The sequence below is a fragment of the Scyliorhinus torazame genome, chromosome 29 (assembly GCF_047496885.1).
Source record: "Scyliorhinus torazame isolate Kashiwa2021f chromosome 29, sScyTor2.1, whole genome shotgun sequence".
Lineage (NCBI taxonomy): Eukaryota > Metazoa > Chordata > Chondrichthyes > Carcharhiniformes > Scyliorhinidae > Scyliorhinus > Scyliorhinus torazame.
The window spans coordinates 6,698,123-6,720,774 of NC_092735.1; the positions used below are offsets into that span (position 1 = coordinate 6,698,123).

The 22,652-nt window shown below is 50.9% G+C and overlaps 1 protein-coding gene across 2 annotated transcripts in view; it reads left to right on the forward strand.

Annotated features, from left to right (window-relative positions):
* The window catches only part of LOC140403834 (lethal(3)malignant brain tumor-like protein 2), a 153,298-nt gene that overhangs the window by 13,881 nt on the left and 116,765 nt on the right, over positions 1 to 22,652 (forward strand). For both annotated transcript variants that reach the window (XM_072492008.1, XM_072492007.1), the window contains 6 exons: positions 1,366 to 1,591; positions 7,805 to 7,938; positions 9,255 to 9,375; positions 13,427 to 13,506; positions 15,829 to 15,946; positions 18,992 to 19,126. In XM_072492008.1, the coding sequence (XP_072348109.1) occupies positions 1,378 to 1,591; positions 7,805 to 7,938; positions 9,255 to 9,375; positions 13,427 to 13,506; positions 15,829 to 15,946; positions 18,992 to 19,126 (802 nt within the window). In that variant the 5' untranslated portion in view covers positions 1,366 to 1,377. The remainder of the gene's footprint in view (positions 1 to 1,365; positions 1,592 to 7,804; positions 7,939 to 9,254; positions 9,376 to 13,426; positions 13,507 to 15,828; positions 15,947 to 18,991; positions 19,127 to 22,652) is intronic.

Genomic DNA, 22,652 nt, shown 5'->3' on the forward strand with positions numbered 1-22,652 from the left:
TGTTTCGGAGGGAATTTGAGATTGGGCCTGAGGTGTTTCGGAGGGAATTTGAGATTGGTGCTGAGGTGTTTCGGAGGGAATTTGAGATTTGGGCTGAGGTATTTAGGGAGGGAATTTGAGATTGGTGCTGAGGTGTTTAGGGAGGGAATTTGAGATTGGTGCTGAGGTGTTTCGGAGGGAATTTGAGATTGGGCCTGAGGTGTTTAGGGAGGGAATTTGAGATTGGTGCTGAGGTGTTTCGGAGGGAATTTGAGATTTGGGCTGAGGTGTTCAGGAGGGATTTTGAGATTTGGGCCTGAGGTGGCAGACTTTGTTGGGATGAAGGAAATTGTGGATGTGCCAAAAGCCAGAACTGGGGGAATGTAGAAAGGCTGGAGGGTTGTCATTCTGGAGCAGGCGGCAAAGCTGGCGACGGCCGAGACCAAGGAGGGCTTTGGAGATAAACGCTAGAATGTAGTGTGAGGAGGTCTGGTCGCTAAATGATGTCTTGCTGCCGACCAGGATATGGGTGGATGAGCTGGAGTTTACAGAGGGTGGAACATAGGCCTTGGGAACAGGAGGAGGCCATTCAGCCCCTCGAGTCTGCCCTGCCATTCGATAAGATCATGACTGACCTGGTTGTGGTCCTGACTGCATTTGTTTTGTCTCCCCCCCCCCCCCCCCTCCCCCAAACACCTCCTCCTTGACTCGACTCCCTTTACTGTCAAAAATCTGCCAAACTCAGCGTTGAATATGTTCAGTGACTCAGACCCGCCACTGTGGGAGAGAGAATCCCACATATCAAAAACCCTTTGAGAGAAGATAACTTCTCCTCATCTCTGTCTTAAACGGTAGACCTCTTATTCTTAAATTGGGTCCGCTAGTTGCAGTCTCCCTCACGAGCGGAATGACCCTACGGGTAGCCATCTTGTCAAGTGACCTCAGGACAGGTTTCAATAAAATCCCTCCTTGTTCTTCGAAAGCTCCAATGGGTACAGGCCCAACCTGTTCGCCTTTCTTCATAAGATAAGCCCCTCATTCCAGGTGAGGCCTCCCTGGGGTATATTGTCGCAGTTGGGCCTGTACGTAACAAAAGCACTGGATAAAGGTTTTGCAACGGATCGGCAGAAACTAAATATTTTTCGGTTTGGATCCTTTTAGTCCCCGGCATATTACATTGTGAGCAGAGGACAGCTACCCTTTCAGCAGTGCGCCCAGCCACAACCTCGGAGGGACGGCTGGACTTAGACCACCAACCATTGCCTTGGGGGAGAAATTGTGAATAGATTTACAATGTTTCCTTGGTCAAATTCAGTAGACTTTTGAATCCTCACAGAAGTCAGGGGAAGGAAGCTTTCACCAATGTGTTTACTTTTGTATCTCCAGAAAGTTCTAGAAATGTCCTTCAAAGGCGGTGGGGCTATTGACTACGGCCTGTTTGATGGGTTCGATAGTATGGAGGACCCTGGCAGTAGCAGCAATGATAACTTCACCGAGGAATCGAGCAATGACATGGAAGATGAAGACAGTGGTCAGCAGATGGACGTGGAGTCGGGGTCAATGTTAGGAGTGATGGGTGATGACGAATCCATCGATGAAAAACTTGGAATGGGTACATTTTGTTTTTTTTGTGTGTACATTTTTGAAGTGTTGTTGGGGAAGGCGTCAATCTTCATTGTGGCTGACGACAGTTAAGGACTAAGAAATGGAAGAGAGGTGAAGCTTGTTTAACTTTAAGAATCCAATGACATTAGGAGGGATGGTAAGTGCTGTAAATGGGAGCAGGAAGCTATTGAAGTTATTCGGATCGTAGAATCCTCAAACAAGGGGAAGGTAGTGGCATAGTGGCGATGTCACTAGACCAGCAATCCAGAGGCCCAGGCTAACGCTCTGGGGACAAGGGTTCAAGTCTCGTCACAACGGGGCTGGTTGAGCACACTGGGCTAAATCACTGGCTTTGAAAGCAGACCCAGGCAGGCCAGCAGCACGGTTCGATTCCCGTACCAGCCTCCCCGAACAGGCGCCGGAATGTGGTGACTAGGGGCTTTTCACAGTAACTTCATTGAAGCCTACTCGTGACAATAAGCGATTATTATTTATTTTTTTATTTAAGCTGGTGGATAAAAAATTCAAATAATACAAAAAATCTGGAAGTTGATAACCTATAGCCCATCAGGGAAGGAAATCATAGAATTTCATAGAATTTACAGTGCTGAAGGAGGCCATTCAGCCCATCGAGTCTGCACCGGCTCTTGGAAAGAGCACCCTACTCAAGCCCACACCTCCACCCTACCCCCATAACCCAGTAACCCCACACAACACTAAGGGCAATTTTGGACACCAAGGGCAATTTAGCATGGCCAATCCACCTAACCTGCACATCTTTGGACTGTGGGAGGAAACCGGAGCACCCGGAGGAAACCCACGCGCACACGGGGAGAACGTGCAGACTCCGCACAGACAGTGACCCAAGCTGGGAATCGAACCTGGGACCCTGGAGCTGTGAAGCAGTTGTGCTATCACCATGCTACCGTGCTGCCCTGCCGTCCTTACCCGGTCTGGCCGACATGTGACTCCACACTCCTAGCAATGAGGTTTACTCTTAACAGCCCCTCTGGAATGGGCCAGCAAGTCTCTCCGTTCAAGGGCAATAGGGGATGGGCAATAAATGCCAGTCACGTCCCATATCCCGTTAAAGAATACATTTAAAAACAGTAGTCCTGATGTTCATCTCTTTCTTCATTGGGATTCATAGAATTCCTGCGGTGCAGAAGGAGGCCACTCGGCCCATCGAGTCTGCACCGACTCTTCGGACGAGCACTCTACCCATATCCGCTCACTCAACTGAAAAATGAAAATCGCTTATTGTCACAAGTAGGCTTCAAATGAAGTTACTGTGAAAAGCCCCTAGTCGCCACATTCCGGCGCCTGTTCGGGGAGGCTGGTACGGGAATTGAACCGTGCTGCTGGCCTGCCTTGGTCTGCTTTCAAAGCCAGCGATTTAGCCCTGTGCTAAACCAGCCCCTCCTTTTCCCCCCCGTAACCGCATACTCTACCTGCAAATCCCTGGACACTTAAGGGGCAATTTATCGCGGCCAATCCACCTAACCTGTACGTCTCTGGATTGTGGGAGGAAACCGGAGCACCCGGAGGGAAACCCACGCAGACACGGGGAGAAAGTGCAAGCTCTGCACAAACAGCGACCCGAATTGAACCCAGGTCCCTGGCGCTGTGGAGCAGGTTTTAGGACAGCCAGATTTTGATAATGTGCCTGTATCGTGTTAAAATATTGTGTGAATGTTTAAAAAAAAAATTTTTAAATGGGCGGACTGCATGGCTTTTAAATGGGAACCGAGTGATGTCTCCAAACCCCTCGGCACAATATTGTCCAATTGAAATTGTTGACTAACCAGAGTGGTTGCTATAGCAACACCATCCCACTCACTCAAGGAGCAGAGACTTGCTTGTACCCTCGCACAGTCCAGCTCCGCAAATGTTCGCTGGGTGAAGTAGAAATATCCACCTGAATTTTGCAACCAAGCCAGCAAAATAGTCTGTCCGTTTTCACGGACTTGCTCTGTGGGTCTTGCCAGTAGAGGGAGGGCTGCACTTGAATTGTTACCGAGACTTTCTCTTTGCAGGCGCGAACTGAGGGACTGTACACCCCTAGCTTTTTTTAGAGGGTTTTATTTAAGCTTTCCAGCCTTTGTTTATAAGCGGGACATGGTGGTACGTCGTCACGTCACTGAACTAGTAACCCAAAGGCCCAGGCTGAACTGGTAATCCAAAAGCCCAGGCTGAACTGGTAATCCAAAGGCCCAGGCTGAACTAGTAATCCAAAGGCCCAGACTGAACTAGTAACCCAAAGGCCCAGGCTGAACTAGCAATCCAAAGGCCCAGGCTGAACTGGTAATCCAAAGGCCCAGGCTGAACTAGCAATCCAAAGGCCCAGGCTGATCTAGTAATCCAAAGGCCCAGGCTGATCTAGTAATCCAAAGGCCCAGGCTGATCTAGTAATCCAAAGGCCCAGGCTGATCTAGTAATCCAAAGGCCCAGGCTGAACTAGTAATCCAAAGGCCCAGGCTGATCTAGTAATCCAAAGGCCCAGGCTGATCTAGTAATCCAAAGGCCCAGGCTGATCTAGTAATCCAAAGGCCCAGGCTGAACTGGTAATCCAAAGGCCCAGGCTGAACTGGTAATCCAAAGGCCCAGGCTGAACTGGTAATCCAAAGGCCCAGGCTGAACTGGTAATCCAAAGGCCCAGGCTGAACTGGTAATCCAAAGGCCCAGGCTGAACTAGTAATCCAAAGGCCCAGGCGGAACTGGTAATCCAAAGGCCCAGGCGGAACTGGTAATCCAAAGGCCCAGGCTGAACTGGTAATCCAAAGGCCCAGGCTGAACTAGTAATCCAAAGGCCCAGGCTGAACTAGTAATCCAAAGGCCCAGGCTGATCTAGTAATCCAAAGGCCCAGGCTGATCTAGTAATCCAAAGGCCCAGGCTGAACTAGTAATCCAAAGGCCCAGGCTGAACTAGTAATCCAAAGCCCAGGCTGAACTAGTAATCCAAAGGCCCAGGCTGAACTAGTAATCCAAAGGCCCAGGCTGATCTAGTAATCCAAAGGCCCAGACTGAACTAGTAATCCAAAGGCCCAGACTGAACTAGTAATCCAAAGGCCCAGGCTGATCTAGTAATCCAAAGGCCCAGGCTATGAGGAGAGACTGGAGTCGGTTGGGACTGAGATGAGGAGAAATTTCTTCACCCAGAGAGTGGCGAACCGGTGGAATTCACTCCCACAGAAAGTAGTTAAGGCCGAAACGTTGTGTAATTTAGAACATAGAACATAGAACAATACAGCGCAGTACAGGCCCTTCGGCCCACGATGTTGCACCGAAACAAAAGCCATCTAACCTACACTATGCCATTATCATCCATATGCTTATCCAATAAACTTTTAAATGCCCTCTATGTTGGCGAGTTCACTACTGCAGCAGGTATGGCATTCCACGGCCTCACTACTCTTTGCGTAAAGAACCTACCTCTGACCTCCGTCCTATATCTATTACCCCTCAGTTTAAAGTTATGTCCCCTCGTGCCAGCCATATCCATCCGCGGGAGAAGGCTCTCACTGTCCACCCTATCCAACCCCCTGATCATTTTGTATGCCTCTATTAAGTCTCCTCTTAACCTTCTTCTCTCCAACGAAAACAACCTCAAGTCCATCAGCCTTTCCTCATAAGATTTTCCCTCCATACCAGGCAACATCCTGGTAAATCTCCTCTGCACCCACTCCAAAGCCTCCACGTCCTTCCTATAATGCGGTGACCAGAACTGTACGCAATACTCCAAATGCTGCCATACCAGAGTTCTGTACAGCTGCAACATGACCTCCCGACTCCGGAACTCAATCCCTCTACCAATAAAGGCCAACACTCGATAGGCCTTCTTCACAACCCTATCAACCTGGGTGGCAACTTTCAGGGATCTATGTACATGGACACCTAGATCCCTCTGCTCATCCACACTTTCAAGAACTTTACCATTAGCCAAATATTCCGCATTCCTGTTATTCCTTCCAAAGTGAATCACCTCACACTTCTCTACATTAAACTCCATTTGCCACCTCTCAGCCCAGCTCTGCAGCTTATCTATATCCCTCTGTAACCTGCTACATCCTTCCACACTATCGACAACACCACCGACTTTAGTATCGTCTGCAAATTTACTCACCCACCCTTCTGCGCCTTCCTCTAGGTCATTGATAAAAATGACAAACAGCAACGGCCCCAGAACAGATCCTTGTGGTACTCCACTCTGAACATTTCCCATCAACCACCACCCTCTGTCTTCTTTCAGCTAGCCAATTTCTGATCCACATCTCTAAATCACCCTCAATCCCCAGCCTCCGTATTTTTTGCAATAGCCTACCGTGGGGAACCTTATCAAACGCTTTGCTGAAATCCATATACACCACATCAACTGCTCTACCCTCGTCTACCTGTTCAGTCACCTTCTCAAAGAACTCAATAAGGTTTGTGAGGCATGACCTACCCTTCACAAAGCCATGCTGACTATCCCTGATCATATTATTCCTATCTAGATGATTATAAATCTTGTCTCTTATAATCCCCTCCAAGACTTTACCCACTACAGACGTGAGGCTCACCGGTCTATAGTTGCCGGGGTTGTCTCTGCTCCCCTTTTTGAACAAAGGGACCACATTTGCTGTCCTCCAGTCCTCTGGCACTATTCCTGTAGCCAATGATGACATAAAAATCAAAGCCAAAGGTCCAGCAATCTCTTCCCTGGCCTCCCAGAGAATCCTAGGATAAATCCCATCAGGTCCCGGGGACTTATCTATTTTCAGCCTGTCCAGAATTGCCAACACCTCTTCCCTACGTACCTCAATGCCATCTATTCTATTAGCCTGGGGCTCAGCATTCTCCTCCACAACATTATCTTTTTCCTGAGTGAATACTGGCGAAAAATATTCATTTAGTATCTCGCCTATCTCTTCAGACTCCACACACAATTTCCCATCCCTGTCCTTGACTGGTCCTACTCTTTCCCTAGTCATTCGCTTATTCCTGACATACCTATAGAAAGCTTTTGGGTTTTCCTTGATCCTTCCTGCCAAATACTTCTCATGTCCCCTCCTTGCTCGTCTTAGCTCTCTCTTTAGATCCTTCCTCGCTACCTTGTAACTATCCATCGCCCCAACCGAAACTTCACACCTCATCTTCACATAGGCCTCCTTCTTCCTCTTAACAAGAGATTCCACTTCCTTGGTAAACCACGGTTCCCTCGCTCGACGCCTTCCTCCCTGTCTGACCGGTACATACTTATCAAGAACACGCAGTAGCTGATCCTTGAACAAGCCCCACTTATCCAGTGTGCCCAACACTTGCAGCCTACTTCTCCACCTTATCCCCCCCAAGTCACGTCTAATGGCATCATAATTGCCCTTCCCCCAGCTATAACTCTTGCCCTGCGGTGTATACTTATCCCTTTCCATCATTAACGTAAACGTCACCGAATTGTGGTCACTGTCCCCAAAGTGCTCTCCTACCTCCAAATCCAACACCTGGCCTGGTTCATTACCCAAAACCAAATCCAACGTGGCCTCGCCTCTTGTTGGCCTGGGGGAATTTCAAGGGGGAATTAGATAGAAATCTTGGGGCTAATTCAGTACCCTGATTTCCCCCTCCCCCCACCTAATACCACTTGATCCCTTCAGCCCCAAGAGTTGGAATTAGAAATAGCTCTTGGGGCTAAAGGGATCAAGGGAGATTTGGGGGGGGGGGGAATGATGCATCAGGGTATTGAACTCGATGATCAGCCATGTTAATAATGAATGGTCGAGCAGGCTCGAAGGGCCGAATGGCCTCCTCCTGCCTCTATTTTCTATGTGTGTTTCTAACGCTCTGGAGACACGGATCCAAATCCCACCGCTGCAGCTGGTGGAATTTAAATTCAGTAAATAAAAATCTGGAATTGAGAAACCGACTTGGGAATAGTGACTGTGAAACCATTGTTGGTTGTCATTAAAACCCATCTGGTTCACTCATGTCCTTTAGGGAAGGAAATCTGCCGCCCTTTCCCCGTCTGGCCTACACGTGACTCCAGACCCACAGCAATGTGGTTGACTCTTAAATACCCTCTGAAATGGCCGAGCAAACCACTCAGTTCAAGGGGCAATTAGGGAAAGCTGGTCCAGGTAGCGACGCCCACATCCGGGGCTGAATTTGCCCTCAGTTTTCTGGTTAAAAGTTTCACCGATCCCAATTTTCGTTTGACCTTCTGGTTTTGTTTTTTGGATCTTCCTAGCTACCTGTGAGATGTGCGGGATTGTGGGGGCACGGGACACCTTCTTCTCCAAGACAAAAAGATTCTGCAGTGTCTCCTGTTCCCGAAGCTACTCATCCAACTCAAAGAAAGCCAGTATCTTGGCAAGGTTACAGGTTCGTTTTCAGTCATTTAAGTGACCTCCCGTGCTTGCCCTGCATGCGTGCGTGCGCGCGTTCCAATCGCGGCCACTATCTCGAGCAATAGTGTCTGCGTTGTGATCATGAGCGGCTTTACCCCATGTATAAAACGGATCCCTTTCTCCCATTCCTGGGGCGCAGTTAAGAGGCAACCGCATCGGCCTGTGGGTCTGGCGTCATAGAGCGGCACAGTGGTTAGCACTGTTGTTCCTCCGGATTCTCTGCTTTCCTCCCGATCCGCCGTTCATTATGATCATGACCGATCCCCTTCGTCCCAAGTGCTGTATCTTAACTACTTCTTGAAAACATGCAATGTTTTGGTCTCAACGACTTCCTGTAGTAACGAATTCTACAGGACGACCGCTCTCTGGGTGAAGAATTTTCTCCCCATCTCTGTCCTAAATGATCGACCCCGTATCCTCAGACTGTGACCCAAGGGGCGGGATTCTTCGACCCCCCACCGGGTCGGAGAATCGCCGGGGGCTGGCGTGAATCCCGCCCCCGCCGTGTCGCGAATTCTCCGCCACCGGTGATTCGGCGGGGGCGGGAATCCCGCCGCGCCGGTCGGCGGGAATCCCCCGGCGGTTCTCCGGCCCGCGATGGGCCGAAGTCCCGCCGCTGTCAACCCACGCCAGCCGGCGTGGATTGAGCCACCTTTGGGACGGCGGGACACGGCGGAGTGGGCGGGCTCCGGGGTCCTGGGGGGGGGGGGGGGGGGGGGCGGGGCGATCTGGCCCCGGGGGGTGCCCCCACGGTAGCCTGGCCCGCGATCGGGGCCCACCGATCCGCGGGCGGGCCTGTGCCGTGGGGGGGCACTCTTTTCCTTCCGCCTTCGCCATGGTCTCCACTACGGCGGAGGCGGAACAGACCCCCTCCACTGCGCATACGCGGGGATGCGGTGAGCGGCCGCTGATGCTCCCGCGCATGCGCCGCCCGGCAAAGTCATTTCCGCGCCGGCTGGCGGGGCACCAAAGGCCTTTCCCGCCAGCTGGCGGGGCGGAAATCAGTCCGGTGCCGGCCTAGCCCCTCAAGGTGAGGGATCGGCACCTCAAGATGTGGAGAATTCCGCACCTTTGGGGCGGCGCGATGCCGGACTGATTCGCGCCGTTTTTGGTGGCGGTCGGCGGACATCGCGCCGATTACGGAGAATCCCGCCCCTGGTTCTGGACACACCCACCATCGGGAACATCCTCTCTGCATCTACCCTGTCCGGTCCTGTTTCATAGCAACCCATCAAATTCTGAGATCCTGCTGAAGAAGTATTTAGTTTCTCTCTCTTTTTTATTCCACAGGGAAAACCACCCACAAAGAAAGCGAAGGTGTTAAACAAAGCCTCATGGGTGTCCAAACTGGGGGCCTTTCTCCATCAGACCAGCGGGGAGGTCAGGCATGGCAATCACAACAGCAATTCTGGTGAGACTTGGATCCTGTTGCAGATCTCAACTGCTTTGTAAAAAAAAATGGTTCGCTCGCTCTTTCTTGGAGTTTTGAATTGCGAAAGTCCTCGCCTACCCAAGCAAAGGCCCCTTGATGCTTTACCAATTGGCCATTCTTCAGCCGTGAGTCTTGTCAGAGTTGGGGAGTGGTTCTGACATGGGAAGAACTTCAACCGAAGATGGTCTCACCCTGGCTGGCCAGATGCCCCAAATACACTTTCTAAATTGCTTCATTAAATATCGATGAGTAAATATCAGTCAATTTTCCTCGAGTTCCCAGCCCCCCCGAGCCTCTGGGCACGATGGCCAGTTGTGGCGTCCCCTGTTGTTAACCAGTCCAGCCAGGGTTATTGTCCGGGCCTCGTATTAAGGAGCCAGGAATTTGAGTTGAGTTATCGGGGAGCCTTGACTTGATCATCTTTCCTCTGTTCTGAAAATATCCACGTCACAAATGGCACCCTGTGTTACTGTGACAAAGGGAAACTTTCCCTCCCTGTTTAACCAATTTATTGGGAGTTTTTGTTTGAAGGAATGACACGCACTGTGGATAAAGGAGAACCGGTGGATGTACTGTCCCTGGAATTCCAGAAGGCATTTGATAAGGTGCCGCATCAAAGGTTATTGCAGATACTAAAAGCTCATGGTTTAGGGGATAAGATATTAGCCTGGATAGAAGATTGGCTGGCTGGCAGAGAACACTGAGTATGCAGAAATAAGTCTTTGTCTGATTGGCTGGATGTGACAAGTGGAGTCTCGCAGGTCTGTGCTGGGGCCTCAAACATTTTACAATTTACATCAATAACCGAGTTGAGGGGTGTGAAGGCATGGTCGATAAATTTGCAGACGATACAAAGATAGGTAGCAAAGTATGTTGTATTGAAGACATAAGGAATTTGCAGACGGATATGGATAGGTATAGTGAGTGGGCAGAAAATCTGGAAGATGGAGTATCATGTGGGAAAATGAGAAGTTGTTCACTTTGGCAGCAAAAATAAAAAAGCCGAGCAAACGGAGAACGGCTGCAGAATGCCAAGGTGCAGAGGGATGTAGGTGTTATCGTGCATGAGCCACAAAAGGTTAGAATGGAGGTGCAGCGTGTAATCCAGAATGGAATGTTCTCCCTCTTGTTTTCTCAGAGAGTTGAACATAACGGTAAGGATGTTACGCTTCAGTTATGCCGGGCAATGGTGAGACCACATACTGTGAGCAATTTTGGTCTCCTTATTTCAGGAAGGATGTAAATGTGTTGGAGGTGGTTCGGAGGAGGTTTAGTAAATTTATTTTGGAATGAGTGGGTTGTCTAATAAGGAAAGGTGCCGTGAGGCAGCAGTGCTTGCCCACCGTGCAGCCCTCACTGAATATTTCTAAAGCAGAGATAGAAAGACATAGACCGGTTGATCAGGTGGGCTGAGAGGTGGCGGATGAAGTTCAATGCGGAGAAGCGCGAGGTGATGTATTTTGGTAGGAAGAACATGGAGAGACAATCTAAAGTAAGGGGTAAAATTCTTGATGGACTGCAGGCGTAGGGCGTCAAGGTGCACAGATCATTGAAGGTGGCTGGACAGGTGGGGAGAGCAGTTAATGAAGCAGCGAGTATTCTGGGCTTTATTAATGGGGCACAGAGTACTAGAGCAAAAAAGTTCTGCTGAACCTATACAAGACACGAGTTAGACCCCCGCTGGAATATTGTGCCACAGTCCTGGCCGCCACACTATGGGAAGGATGTCAACACATTGGAGAGAGCGCAGAAGAGGTTTACAAGAATGGTTCCAGGGATGAGAAGGGTCAGTTCTGAGGATAGATTGGAGAGGTTGTTCAGCTGGGTGGAACTGCTCTCACACTCCATTCTTTTTTAAAATAAATTTAGAGTACCCAATTCATTTTTTTAAAATTAAGGGGCAATTTAGCGTGGCCAATCCACCTACCCTGCACATCTTTGGGTTGTGGGGGTGAGACCCACGCAGACGCGGGGAGAATGTGCAAACTCCACACGAACGGTGACCCGGGGCCGGGATCGAACCCGGGTCCTCAGCGCCGTGAGGCAGCAGTGCTAACCACCGTGCCACCTGATGACTCCAAATGTTACCGCAAGTCCACCTTTCCCCCACTGTTGCTAAATTATCAGACTGCTTATCCCACATCCAGTGGCCTAGTGGTATAGTCGCTGGACTAGTTATCCAGGGCCCCAGAGTCATTGGGGACCCAGGTTCGAATCTCGCCATGGCAGGTTCGAATTCAATAGAGAAATGAATCTGGAATTAAAAGTCTAAAGCTGACCATGATTGTCGATTGTCGTAAAAACCCATCTGGTTCACGAATGTCCTTTGGGGAAGGAAATCTGCCGTCCTTGCCCGGTCTGGCCTACATGTGACTCCAGACCCACAGCAATGTGGTTGGCTCCTCAATGCCCTCAGGGATGGGCAATAAATGCTGGCACAGCCACCGATGCCCACATCACGTGAACAAATCAAATACAAAGTACTGGATGAGCAGAGATTTCCTCCAATTAATCATTTTGAAGACTGGAGCCATTGTTTTCGGAACCCGCCACAAATTGTTCGCTAACTACTGACTCCCTCTCCCAGGCAGCAGTCTTGAGACTAGGTCAGTCTGTTTGCAAACTTGGTATCACATTTAACCACGAGCTTCTGGCCTATTATTTATGCCATTACTGGGACTGACTATTTCCACTGACGTCGCCCAAGGTCAGCTTATCTGTATCTTGTTAAGTATCCGGACTAGACCCCAGTTAGGATACCGAACAAGAACCCCAAATACTTTTTAAAAATTCATAAAACGTTGAGGAAAGGACACTTTGCGTCAGGAATTATTCCACTGACAAATCTGGATTTCTTATATTAAAACAAACTTTATTATTAACATCACAGAAAGCAGTTAAACCATTCTTAACAATAAAAGGAACGCTTTAACTTCTAACTGATACCTTCTCTATCTCCAATCAAGCAAAACCCGTCACAGGTCAAAAGCCACTTGTAAATAAAGTCAGCAAACACAGCGTTCCTTGCTGTACACTAGAATAGAGATTTCTTGGAAAGACTGCTTGAAGAGGGAGATCAGGAAACAGCCTGCAGATCATTGCCTGTGTCAGACCACTGCTTAACCTGATGGCCTTTTTGCAGGAATCTGCTGTTCACCTCAAAAGCTTCCAGCAAAATTAAAATTAAACTGCCTGCTACGGACCTGGCTTCTCCCATTAATTACATCTTTATCCCACTAACTGGGTTATGACCATCCACTAAGGCCAGCCACAATTATCTAAACCCCAGGGAACCTTCTTTCCATAAACAAAATTCCATTAACTCTATATAGGTAAACAATATACATTATTGGAATTAATGATTATATGACTTTTATGACATCTTAATTGCACCTTCTGCAGCCACAGAGTCTGAAAACCTTAACCTCGATGCTTTGCTGCAACAGAATATAGAAAAACAATATAGACCAACTTCTCTCATTCTTCGCAGCCGTGCTTTCAGCTGCCTTAGCCCCCAAGCTCTGGATTCCCTCCCTCAACCCCTCCCATTCTCGACTTTTGTCTCCTTCTTTTAAAACACTCCTTTTAAACCTACCTTCCTGACCAGGCTTTTGGTTACCTGCTCGATTATTTCTGTATGCCTGGGTGTCACACTGCACGGGGCTGTTTCATTAAGTTAAGTTGTTGGTGAGAGCGGCGACTGTCTCCCGAAAGTGAGTTGTTGAAATGGCCACCAGGGGGTGCGCATGAGCACACAGATGTGTTCCCTCGAGTTTGCCCAAACATCTGCCTTCACAGAACAAAATTAACTGGGATTAGCAAACTGACTGGACAGCAGTAGTGCCCCATGTGCCCTTGCCATGCAGTGGAGCCTGTGCCTTTGCTGTCTGCCATGCGGTGGGGCCTGTGTCCTGTGCCCTTGCTGTTAGCCATGCGATGGGGCTTGAATCTGCTCTGGGCCGGACACACGATTGTACCTTTTGTAAATCCAGCTTACCCCAATAATGATTTCCCTCCTTTTTCCTTTAAGCTGGTGGCCAGAGCTTTGAATGGGGCAAGTACATCGAGAAACACAAGTACAACGCGGCCCCTGTGAGCTGCTTCAAACATGTGAGTAACAGGTGATGTGATTATTGTTAGTGGTTTGTCTCTTGAGTGCCGGCCCCTGTCTGCCGGCCCCTGTCTGCCGGCCCCTGGGTCTGCCGGCCCCTGGGTCTGCCGGCCCCTGGGTCTGCCGGCCCCTGGGTCTGCCGGCCCCTGGGTCTGCCGGCCCCTGGGTCTGCCGGCCCCTGGGTCTGCCGGCCCCTGGGTCTGCCGGCCCCTGGGTCTGCCGGCCCCTGGGTCTGCGCGCCCCTGGGTCTGCGCGCCCCTGGGTCTGCGCGCCCCTGGGTCTGCGCGCCCCTGGGTCTGCGCGCCCCTGGGTCTGCGCGCCCCTGGGTCTGCGCGCCCCTGGGTCTGCGCGCCCCTGGGTCTGCGCGCCCCTGGGTCTGCGCGCCCCTGGGTCTGCGCGCCCCTGGGTCTGCGCGCCCCTGGGTCTGCGCGCCCCTGGGTCTGCGCGCCCCTGGGTCTGCGCGCCCCTGGGTCTGCGCGCCCCTGGGTCTGCGCGCCCCTGGGTCTGCGCGCCCCTGGGTCTGCGCGCCCCTGGGTCTGCGCGCCCCTGGGTCTGCGCGCCCCTGGGTCTGCGCGCCCCTGGGTCTGCGCGCCCCTGGGTCTGCGCGCCCCTGGGTCTGCGCGCCCCTGGGTCTGCGCGCCCCTGGGTCTGCGCGCCCCTGGGTCTGCGCGCCCCTGGGTCGGTCGCGCCCCTGGGTCGGTCGCGCCCCTGGGTCGGTCGCGCCCCTGGGTCGGTCGCGCCCCTGGGTCGGTCGCGCCCCTGGGTCGGTCGCGCCCCTGGGTCGGCGCGCCCCTGGGTCGGCGCGCCCCTCGGTCGGTCGCGTGTGGTGGCTTCTCTCTACCAAAAGACTGCGAGGCCCCTTTTAATCCCCGCTTTTTGCTTTAAATGATCAGTGTGACCCAGATGACCGATGCTTTGAGGCCTGAATCCTGCTCCCACCACCCCCCCACAAAAAAAAAGCCCACGGAGAAAATGTTCTAAAAATCTCCGAGGATTAAACCCTTTGTCCCCCTCCCCCTTGCTGAGGGGTTTCTGAAATTTACAAGCCTCAACATGGGGGTCAGGGTGGGAACACATTTGGGAAGCGCCGCCGGGTGAATGCGACCGGAACCACGGGAAGGCGCGTGAGTGGAGGAGTTGTGAGCAGTTTTGGTCTCCTTATCTGAGGAAGGATGTTCTTGCTATGGAGGGAGAGCAGCGAAGGTTAACCCGGCTGATTCCTGGGATGGTGGGACTGTCATATATGAGATGAGACTAAATTGGTTAGGATTATAATCATTGGAGTTTAGAAGTGAGAGGGGACCTCATCGAAACTCACAAAATTCTAACCGGATTAGACAGGGTAGATTCAGAAAGAATGTTCCCGATGGTGGGGGAGTGAGAGCTAGGGGTCATAGTTTGAGGATAAGGGGTAAACCTTTTAGGAGTGAAGTGAGGAGAAATTTCTTCACCCAGAGAGCGGGGAATCTGTGGAATTCGCTACCACAGAAAGTAGTTTAGGCCAAAACGTTGTGTAATTTCAAGAAGGAATTAGATATAGCTCTTGGGGCTAAAGGGATCAAGGGATATGGGGGGGAAGGTGCGACCAGGGAATTGAACTTGATGATCACCTCGTGTCATGGGATGGATTCATTCTCTCTAAACTCCATCTCTCTCTCTCTCTCGACCCCTTTCTGCTCACTTTTGTGCATCTCTCTCTTCTTTGCTCTTGCTCTCCCCTCTGTTGTTTCCTCTCTCTCTCCCTTTCTTTCTCTCCCTCTTTTCCCCCTCTCTCTTTTCCCGCTCACCCTTTTCTGGATTGCTAGTCCAGTGTCATTCCCACTACGCCAACCTCTTCCGGTAAAACATTGGAGCAGAATTAGGCCACTCGGCCCATCGGGTCTGCTCCGCCATTCAATCATGGCTGATATGTTTCTCATCCCCATTCTCCTGCCTTCTCCCCATAACTCCTGACCCTTTATTAATCAAGAGCCTACCTACCTCTGCCTGAGAGACACTCTCTGGCATTGTTAATACAGTACGAAGTCTTACAACACCAGGTTAAAGTCCAACAGGTTTGTTTCAAACACTAGCTTTCGGAGCGCTGCTCCTTCCTTGATTCACCTGAGGAAGGAGCAGTGCTCCGAAAGCTAGTGATTTGAAACAAACCTGTTGGACTTTAACCTGATGTTGTAAGACTTCTTACTGTGCTCACCCCAGTCCAACGCTGGCATCTCCACATCATGGCATTATTAATAGTTCACGCTCTCACTCTCCCTCCATTTGTCTCTTCCTGTGGTTCGAGATGGAAACCAGCGTAAAACCCGGTGTTTCCCTCGCAGGTTCCGCTGTTTGACCAGTGGGAGGATGTTCTGGAAGGGATGAAGGTGGAAATATTGAACCTCGACTATAACCTGCCAAACAAAGTCTACTGGATTGCCTATGTCATCAAATTAGCAGGTCAGTCTCACAGGCTTCACCTCGGAGTGACTAACCGGTGGGATCGCGTGCCGTACTGGATTCTGTATCGTTGATGCAGATTTGCGCTGACCTAACTACATTGGGCCTGATTCTTGGCGCCATCATTGGGTTGAGGAGACGGTTACAGCAGGGCCCCTGCTGCTCTGGTGGGTACCGGCTGAGCTCCAGCAGTTACCTGCAGGATGAGCGCTTTCCGTTCAAGGTGCTGTGTGGAGGGAGGATGCAGATTGGAAGTCGAGTTACTTCCGATGTTTTACAAGAGTGTTGAAGGGATTGAGGACAGTAAGCGAGGGTGAAAATGAGGGGGGGGCAGGTCACCATCGAATGAAACGAGGAAGAAAGTAAGTTGTAACTTTTTAAACGATTCATAAATTATTTATTTATTTTATAGGTGGGACAGGGTAAGTCAAAGTGGGCTGTCCCCTCGCCCAAGTTAATACCCCTTCAAACTTTGCCACAGTACCAGAAGGGCAGCACGGTAGCATTGTGGATTGCACCATTGCTTCACAGCTCCAGGGTCCCAGGTTCGATTCCCGGCTTGGGTCACTGTCTGTGCGGAGTCTGCACGTTCTCCCCGTGTGTGCGTGGGTTTCCTCCGGGTGCTCCGGTTTTCTCCCACAGTCCAAAGATGTGCAGGTTAGGTGGATTGGCCATGATAAATTGCCCATAGTGTCCAAAATTGCCCTTGGTGTTGGGTGGGGTTACTGGGTTATGGGGATAGGGTGGAGGTGTGGACCTTGGGTAGGGTGCTCTTTCCAAAAGCCGGTGCAGACTCGATGTGCCGAATGGCCTCCTTCTGCACTGTAAATTCTATGATTTGGAGGCTTTGGAGAGGGTACAGAAGAGGTTTAACAGGATGGTTTAACGGGGGCTGGTTTAGCACACAGGGCTAAATCGCTGGCTTTGAAAGCAGACCAAGGCAGGCCAGCAGCACGGTTCAATTCCCGTACCAGCCTCCCCGAACAGGCGCCGGAATGTGGTGACTAGGGGCTTTTCACAGTAACTTCATTTGAAGTCTACTTGTGACACTAATCGATTTTCATTTTTCATTTCATTTCATGTTGCCTGGTCTGGAGGGTATTAGCTATGAGGAGAGGTTGGATAAACTCAGTTTGTTCTCATTGGAACGACGGAGGTTGAGGGGTGACCTGATAGGAGTCTACCAAATTGTGAGGGACATGGACAGAGTGTCTAGTTAGAAGCTTTTCCCCAGGGTGGAAGAGTCAATTACTAGGGGGCATAGGTTTAAGGTGAGAGGGGCAAGGTTTAGAGTAGATGTACGAGGCAAGTTTTTTTACACAGAGGGTAGTGGGTGCCTGGAACTCGCTGCCGGAGGAGGTGGTGGAAGCAGGGACGATAGGGACATTTAAGGAGCGTCTTGCCAAATCCATGAATAGGATGGGAATAGAGGGATACGGACCCCGGAAATGTAGAAGTCTTTCGTGTAGAGGGGCCTGTTCCTGTGCTGTACTTTTCTTTGTTCTTTTCCTGCTGCACACCTCTACTGGTAGGAGGTTGTAAATGCAGCGTAATATGTTCACACAGGCAGTTTCCATTGGACTGTTATTTGTGCGAGGCCGGTTTAGCTCAGTTGGCTGGACAGCTGGTTCGCGATGCAGAGCGATGCCAACAGTGTGGGTTCGATTCCCGTACCGGCTGACGTTATTCATGAAGCACCCACCTTCTCAACCTGAGGTGTGGTGAAATCACCCCCAGTCAGCTCCCCCCCCTCAAAGGGGAAAGCAGCCTGTGGTCATCTGGGATTATGATGCCTTTACTTGTTATTTGTGCAGTAACACCAGGGGGAGCCCTTCCTGTGCATGGGTAGATGTCAGGCTGTTTAAAATGAGAGATGTGCCTGTACATTCTTGCACTCAATTCTGTATTTTATTTTGTAATAACAGACGCAGCTTGACAACAAAATCAGTTGACGGGGAAAATAAATTGCAAATAGTCCAGAGAGTCGGTTTCTTGTGAGGGAAGTGGGTTTAGGTTTTGTAACCTTTTAAACCTATTTTTTTCCTCCACTGACCCAATAGGTGGGCCGAGAGCCAGCCCTGGAAACCGAGACGTCGCCCCCTCGGCGGTGGAGCTCCACAATTGGTTAAAAGCTAATCAAGGGGCGGCGCAGTGGTTAGCACCGCCGCCTCGCGGCACCGAGGACCCGGGTTCAATCCCGGCCCCGGGTCACTGTCAGTGTGTAGTTTGCCCATTCTCCCGTATTGTGGTGAAGCCGCTGTGTTGCAGTGTGCTGCCACAGTATTGCGCGTTGTGCGGTATTGCCACTATATCACATGTTGTACGGTTTTGGCTCTGCCCGTGGCTCCTCCCCCCGGGGCCTGGGTATATAAGCTGCCGACCTCTCACGCTGCCAGCTCTGTTGTAAGCCAATTAAAGCCATAGTTAATTCACGCTGCGTTCTCCATCTTAATTGATGGCATATCATGTATCTGTGTGGGACTTCCCCCACAACCCAAAGATGTGCAGGCTAGGTGGATTGGCCACGCTAAATTGCCCCTCAATTGGAAAAATTTAAATCAAAATTAATTAAATTCAAACTTAAATTCCACCAGTTGCCGGGGTGGGATTTGGGCCTGTGTACCCAGAGTGTTATCCTGGGCCTCTGGATAACTAGTCTGGCGTCATTGGAATCCATAGAATCCCTACAGTGCAGAAGGAGGCCATTCGGCCCATTGAGTCTGCACCCTCCGAAAGCACACCTTACCTAGGCCCACTCCCCCGCCCTATCCCTGTCAATCCACCTAACCTGCACATCTTTGGACTGTGGGAGGAAACCGGAGCACCCGGAGGAAACCCACGCAGACTCCGCACAGACAGTCACCCGAGGCCGGAATCGAACCAGGGGCCCTGGCACTGTGAGGCGGCCGTACTAGCCACTGTGCCCCCCCCCCCCCCCCACCCCCCCCACACACACACACTGCCACCATTATTAATAGATTTTTGTTCTTTCATAATCATTTCAGTTACAAATGTTAGAAAGTTTTTAATCGTTTGCTTCTGTAGGTTACAAGGCAATGCTCAGGTACGAAGGTTTTGAAAATAACGCGCGACATGATTTTTGGTATAACCTGGGAACTGCAGATGTCCATCCAATCGGCTGGTGCGCAACATTTGGCAAACCTCTCGTGCCTCCTCAGAGTGAGTTCTTTGCAGAGCACTAACTGCAATTTGTTTGTCAGTGCACCGTAATGTTACAACTCGACCTAGACATGTGTTTCTACAGCCTCTTTCTACATCGCAAAATGTCCCATGCCTTCTCAAGCGCTGGTTATAGTGGGGCAGGTGGTAAATAACCTGGCCAAAGCGGCAAGCTTTAAGGAGCACCTTAAAAATGTGGGGGGGCAAGAGCAATAACGTGGCAGCAGGTTTCGAGAGGGGATTCTAGTGATTAATTGGCAGCAGAAGACACGATTTCGAGCGACAAATTGGTCGAACATTCCAGAGGCCAGATTTGGAGGGGTGAAGACATCTCACGGCTTGTAGGGGATGGAGACGGTTGCAGAGAACAGAGAGGGTCAAGGCTGTGGAGCAATTTGAAAGCCAGGCACAGAGTTTTCAACTTGAAGGGTTACTTAACCGTGAGCCAGTGTAGGTCAGTGATCATGGGTGGCGAGTGAGTAAGGACGTGGGTAGCAACATGACCCCGAATTCACACAGGGCAGAATTTGATAATGGTTTGTTAAATGTATTGTAAACACAAGGTGGCGGGCATTGTTTAATTTTAGTGCTTAGAGTACTTGTAAAGAGAGTCTGCTGGGACAATGAGTTAGTCGGAAGGAGTAAGCCAAAGGAAATGCAAGTATCAAGAAATGATTAGTTTAAGACTTTTTTTAATGTATTTTATTCCAATCTTGTATAAAAGGTTACAAAACCTAAACAATTTGGGAGCAAACTTCTTAACACACAACTCCCGACCAGAATCTCTCCAACTTTTTGCAGCTCCAGAACATGTGCGCCTGATTGGCTGGACCCCGCCCACCCCTCTCACACTCATCTGCCACCCCCTGGAATAACCCACTCATTCTCGCCCGAGTGATTTGTACCCTGTGTACGACCTTGAACTGTCTCAGGCTCATCCTTACGCACAACCTTCTACCCTTCGTAACGCCTCACTCCGCACTCCCCAGTTTATTTCCCCTCCCAGCTCCCTTTCCCACTTCTCCTTAATCTTCACCACCCACTCACCTCCCTGCTCGCCCAGCCACCCATGTATGTCTCCGATCCTGCCCTCCCCTTCCACATCCGGAAGCAGCAGTCGCTCCAGCAGGGTGTATCCCGGTAACCTGGGGAATTCCTTCCAAACCTTACGCGCAAAGTCCCTTAGCTGCAGGTACCTAACCTCACTTCCTCTCGGGAGCTCGACCCTCTCCTCCAGTTCCTCTCTACTGGCAAAGCCCTCTTCCAGGTACAGATCTCTCCCCTTAACCAGACACCCCCCCCCCCCTCCACTTCTTATACAAACAGTCTATCCTTCCGTCTGGCTCTAACTCGTGGTTTTCATCTGCAGCACCAACACTGACATCCCCTCTATCTGGAAATGCCTCCACAGCTGGTTCCAGACCATTACTGTGGACTGCATCACCGGGCTCTCTGCGTACTTCCTTGGCGCCATTGGCAACGCAGCAGGTTCGGCAACACCAACCCTCTGTCTCTGTAACAGGGTCCTCTTAACCATTGGCACCTTCCCTGCCCATACAAAGTCCGAAATAATCGTGTCTAGTTTTCAAAAGAAGGCCTTCGGTGCAAAGATCGGGAGTGTCTGGAATATGAACAGGAACCTCGTCCAAATGTTCATCTTCACCACTTGAACCCTCTGAGTGCAGCGTGTCCCACCTCATCAGATCCTCCCTAACCTCCTCCACCAGCTTTGTTAGATTCCATTTATGTAACATCGCCCATTCCCTCGCTACCCGAAACCCCAGTCCCCAGGTATCTAAACCTGCCTCTGGCCACCTTGAAGGCAACCCCCTAGATTGGCTCACCGACCCAACCGGGAATACTTCACTTTTCCCTACATTTCGCTGATGTCCTGAGAACTCCCCAAACATCCCCAACAGGCCCATTATCCTCTCCATGCACTCCAGCGGGTCCGAAACATACAATAGTAGGTCGTCAGCATAGAGCGACACCCGATGCTCCCCTCGCCACTATCGACCTCTAAGAGCCATTGCCAGAGGCTCAATCGCTCGCGCAAACAACAGCGGCGACAGCGGGCATCCCTGCCTTGTTCCCCAGTGCAGTTCAAAGCTCCGTGAACCCAAGTCATTTGTCCGCACAGTCTCCATCGGTGCCACACATAACAAACTTCGTCCCAAACGCAAACCTTCCCAGGGCCTCAAACAGGTACCGCCACTCCACCCGGTCAGATGCCTTCTCCGCATCCACGGACACCGCTACCTCCAGTACCTGAGCTCTCAATGGGGTCTTAATCATGTTTAACAACCTCCTTGTATTACTAAAAAGCGGCCTCCGTTTTATGAAGCCTGTTTGGTCCTCCGCAACAATCCCCGGGTCACAACCTTCCATCCTTCCCACCACCAACTTCGCCGACACTTTCACATCTGTATTTAACAGCGATATGGGCCTACACAACCCACATTCCAACAGGTCCTTCCTCTTCTTCGGTAACAATGTGATCATTGCCCGCATCATCATCTCCGGCAGCTCCCCTTTCTCCAGCCCCTCATTAAAAGCCCCCAAGAGATGCGGTGCCAGGTCCATCGCAAACTCCTTACAAAATTCTGCTGGGTCGCCATCGGGCCTTCCCTGACTTCATACCCCTTATACTATTCAATACCTCCCTCAGCCCCAAGGGCTCCTCTAGCCCTGCCTCTTCCCTTCCAACTGTGGAAACTCTAGTTCGTATAAAAACCGTCCTAAGCCATGTGCCCTCTTCATTATTTCCTCCTCGCCAATCCCTCCGTGGTGGGCACCCTCGAGTACTCCTTATCCACCTCCCATTGAACGGTCATGTTCCTCCCTCCTTTCCCTATCCACATGAGCCTTGAATGAGGTAATCTCCCCTCGGGTCACCGCGTTTAGTGCTTCCCAAAAAGTGCCCGCCAACACCTCCCCATGTTGGTTCGATTCTACATAATCTTTAATCCCTACCCGCACTTTGTCACAAAACCCTCTATCCGCCAACAACCCTGAATCGAATTTAGCCTCCACCCCGGCCTCTGCAGCCGTCCCAATCTAAGTTGAATCTCCAGCCAATGGGCGCATGGTCCGAAATCACTATCCCCAGGGTACTCTGCCCTCTCCACCCCGACCAGAACCTCCTGGCTCGCCACAAAAAAGTCTGTGACAATCCCCTCGTCGCCACATTCCGGCGCCTGTTCGGGTACACAGAGGGAGAATTCAGAATGTCCAATTCACCTAACAGCACGTCTTTCGGGACTTGTGGGAGGAAACCGGAAGCACCCGGAGGAAACCCACGCAGACACGGGGAGAACGCGCAGACTCCGCACAGGCAGTGACCCAGCCGGGAATCGAACCTGGGACACTGGCGCGGTGACGCCACTGGGCTAACCACTTTGCTACCGTGCTGCCCATGATCGATAGTATGTCTAGGAAGTGGAGAGAGGTGGGGATGGTAGGGCGAGGGATCAGCCTTTGCAAAAGTAGCAAAGGCATGAATGAGGGTTCAAGCAGCAGCTGATGA